Source organism: Cibotium barometz, chromosome 45 (genome assembly GCF_041138505.1).
Source record: "Cibotium barometz isolate CiBa-2024 chromosome 45, ASM4113850v1, whole genome shotgun sequence".
NCBI lineage: Eukaryota > Viridiplantae > Streptophyta > Polypodiopsida > Cyatheales > Cibotiaceae > Cibotium > Cibotium barometz.
Genome location: NC_141090.1, coordinates 40,198,599 through 40,201,339, shown reverse-complemented (window position 1 = coordinate 40,201,339; position 2,741 = coordinate 40,198,599). Strand labels below are relative to the sequence as shown.

General features: G+C 42.8%; 1 protein-coding gene across 7 annotated transcripts in view; it reads right to left on the bottom strand.

Annotated features, from left to right (window-relative positions):
• Positions 1-294: 294 nt before the first annotated feature.
• Positions 295-2,741, bottom strand: part of LOC147612754 (PHD finger protein ALFIN-LIKE 7-like) — a 3,737-nt gene continuing 1,290 nt past the window's right edge. Inside the window, exons 3-8 of one of the 7 annotated variants that reach the window (XR_015263497.1) lie at positions 2,411-2,633; positions 2,122-2,248; positions 1,869-1,971; positions 1,390-1,549; positions 1,092-1,151; positions 295-869 (exon numbers count right to left, since the gene is read on the bottom strand). Coding sequence is in view for 4 of the 7 variants with exons in the window: in XM_086783320.1 (XP_086639446.1) it covers positions 1,298-1,549; positions 2,122-2,248; positions 2,411-2,633 (602 nt within the window). In the remaining 3 variants the exon portion in view is untranslated. The other 6 variants (XR_015263495.1, XR_015263496.1, XM_086783322.1 and 3 more) reach the window with 6 other exon arrangements.

Genomic DNA, 2,741 nt, shown 5'->3' with positions numbered 1-2,741 from the left:
TCGGTTTAATTTGTTTTGCACGACCATCCTTCCATTTCAAGGACAAACTCATTGTAGGAGGAGATGGTTTGTAATGTAGAAAATCATAAGCACGTGTAGGATGAGAGCCTAAGAACATGATATGGTGCATAATACTTGGCTTTATATGGACAGCCACTCCATGTAATGAATGGACCCTCCTCCTTGCAAATTGAAAAAAGTTCAAGAAAATTAAGCGGAGAGAGAAAGACACGGGTGTGAAAAATTTGCAACATTAGATGACTAATAAAGAAAAGAATTAGAGGGAGATTTAACTTAAAAAATCATTGTGCTCAGTATATTAGCGAGCAATCAAAGTCAATTTTGAGCAATTTCTGTGTAACCTCTATTGCACACATTCACTCTCAACTGCTGAAAGCTCCGTGTTGCATTGTAAGAGTGTCATTCATCATCATTATACATGTTCTATGTTGTGTATAGAGATTTCTACAACATAAATTCATTTAGTTTTGCATATGATTTATTACATTTTGAGTAGTTGAATATATCAATTTTTTCCCTCTGAGTTGGGCTTGTTAGAGTATGTGGGTTCTCCATTCAAAACCGCATCCATCATTTCCCGGTGGCCCAATCAGACAGGTCACAGACGTATCCTGATTTTAACTCAGAACTTGAAGCCGACATTATCAATTTTGGTTCCCCAACACATTCAATCACCTTGCAAGAAAACAAGAGCCATATACTGATATTTGAAAGCTATTAAACGGAGACGCTTACTCCTTCCAGGAAATCTGTGGCAGGGAGTCCACCTAGCATCCCAACCGCATTTCACCTATTCCAGGCATTACATCTAGAGAAATGTGCTCACCACAAGAGTAGGAAGAGCTGGCCTACAACCGTAAAACATACAATAATTTAAAAAAAAACATCATAAACCATGCAACATCCTGGTTCTCAATCATATACAAAACCACTCTTCACAGCTGAAGCTTTACAGGCATAATTAACAACTGAGTTCTGAATCAATTGAAGCCCAATATGAACAGAGATCGATGATTAGAACTGTTATGGTGGTTAAAGGAGAGACTAAACCCCTGAGTTAGAAGTCCTACCTAATACACACTAATACTGGCCTGTCCTAACAAGTCCCACACCATATTCCCTAGAGAGCGCTGCAGCACAGATTTTTAACAGAATCAATCCCTCAGCCTCATCTGCCCAATCGAATAGCAAGCAACAATACTCAAATCTGCAAAACGGAGTCTAGGTAGATGACAGCTTAGTTGCAAAATGGAATTCACATCCACAAACACCCACATCATGGACGCATTCGCTTGTTGTTGGTGCAAGGGGGGCACTTGTACTGTTTTATGTGCTCGGCCCTTGCAGCAGTGACCTTCACACACTTACCATGGAACCACTTCTCACAAATATCACACGCAATCCAGAACTCTGCCCCCGAATAAAGACCTCCACAAATGCCACAGTAGGTCTCACTCTCTTCCTCGTCTTCCTCATAGTTTTCGTCTTCTTCCTTAGGTGTAGGGGGGGTTAGCTTCGGAGACTTCTCCTGCCATACATGGCCATAAATTAATCAGGAAAATCTCAAGTGATCTGCCAGTGCAAAGTTTAAAACTTAACACTACAAACTGAATGTAGCAGGTGTGCCAGCAGACATACAATCTACACATGCAAATGCTCGCCAGTATGGTGTGAACGAGTGGGATAGAGATGTATCACCACTCACAGAAGACTTTTTAACATGGTGAGGTGATGCTTGCAACAAGAGCTTGCCAGCTCCCTCTTTCCATCCCCCACCCACAAATGCAATATTGGGGCCAACATGTGGAAGGGAAAGAGTTGAAGTAATGCTTTGGGCAGCTCAGTACCTTCATTCCCTCCAGTCCCAGCTTTTAGGAGGGAGGGCTGGCTGGCCGTAAGGGCCCCACAGGCCATGCCAGCCCCGAGTTCAGCATCCTTGGAAGCTTCAGACTACAAGTCCATGTCCAGCATATAAAAGCAATTCTAATAGTAAAGACATTGACATGAAAGCAGGAACTGCACACTGCTTTCAAACAGTAACTAGGTTGCTGAAGATGCCCCCCCCCCCCCCCCCCCAAACAAAAAAAATCCATGGATTACCTTCTTGACGCTTGATTTAGCCTTGCTAGTGCCATTATTAGTAGGGGTCTTCTCTTTGACCGACTTTCTCCCACTCACCACCTCATACACAGTCGGGAGTTCATTTATCATGCCGAATAGACATTTCCTGTAAAATATGAATAGTGCTTCAGTATGGATACACAAGTAGCAAAAAACATTTTAAACAACCAGCATGGAACATAGGCAAGCAGCGAGCTGGCATTGCTCAGACAATTTGCGCAACTAGGGTGCAACAATTATCTTGACACAATATTGGCCATACACTTACCTGTCATGTTTGTTGAATCGGGCACAGTAGTAGAAGGCGACAGCGTACAGCCATGAATCACTGTGAACAGCAATCAAAGACAGCCAATCCCTGTGTTCCATCCCGTCTCTGGCGAAGTTGATGCCGAGAGCAGGCTCTGGTAGCTCCGGTGGCACCTCCTCCACCGGGAATGTCACTTCCCAATTTCCCTTGGGATAGCCATAAAGGCACAAATTTTCCTTTTCTGCAAAAATAATAATAATACCCAACATTGCTTCAATAGCAAGCAACACACACACACCAAAAAAGGAACACTTGCCACTTCCAAATTTCAGGATTTTCTGATCAAAAA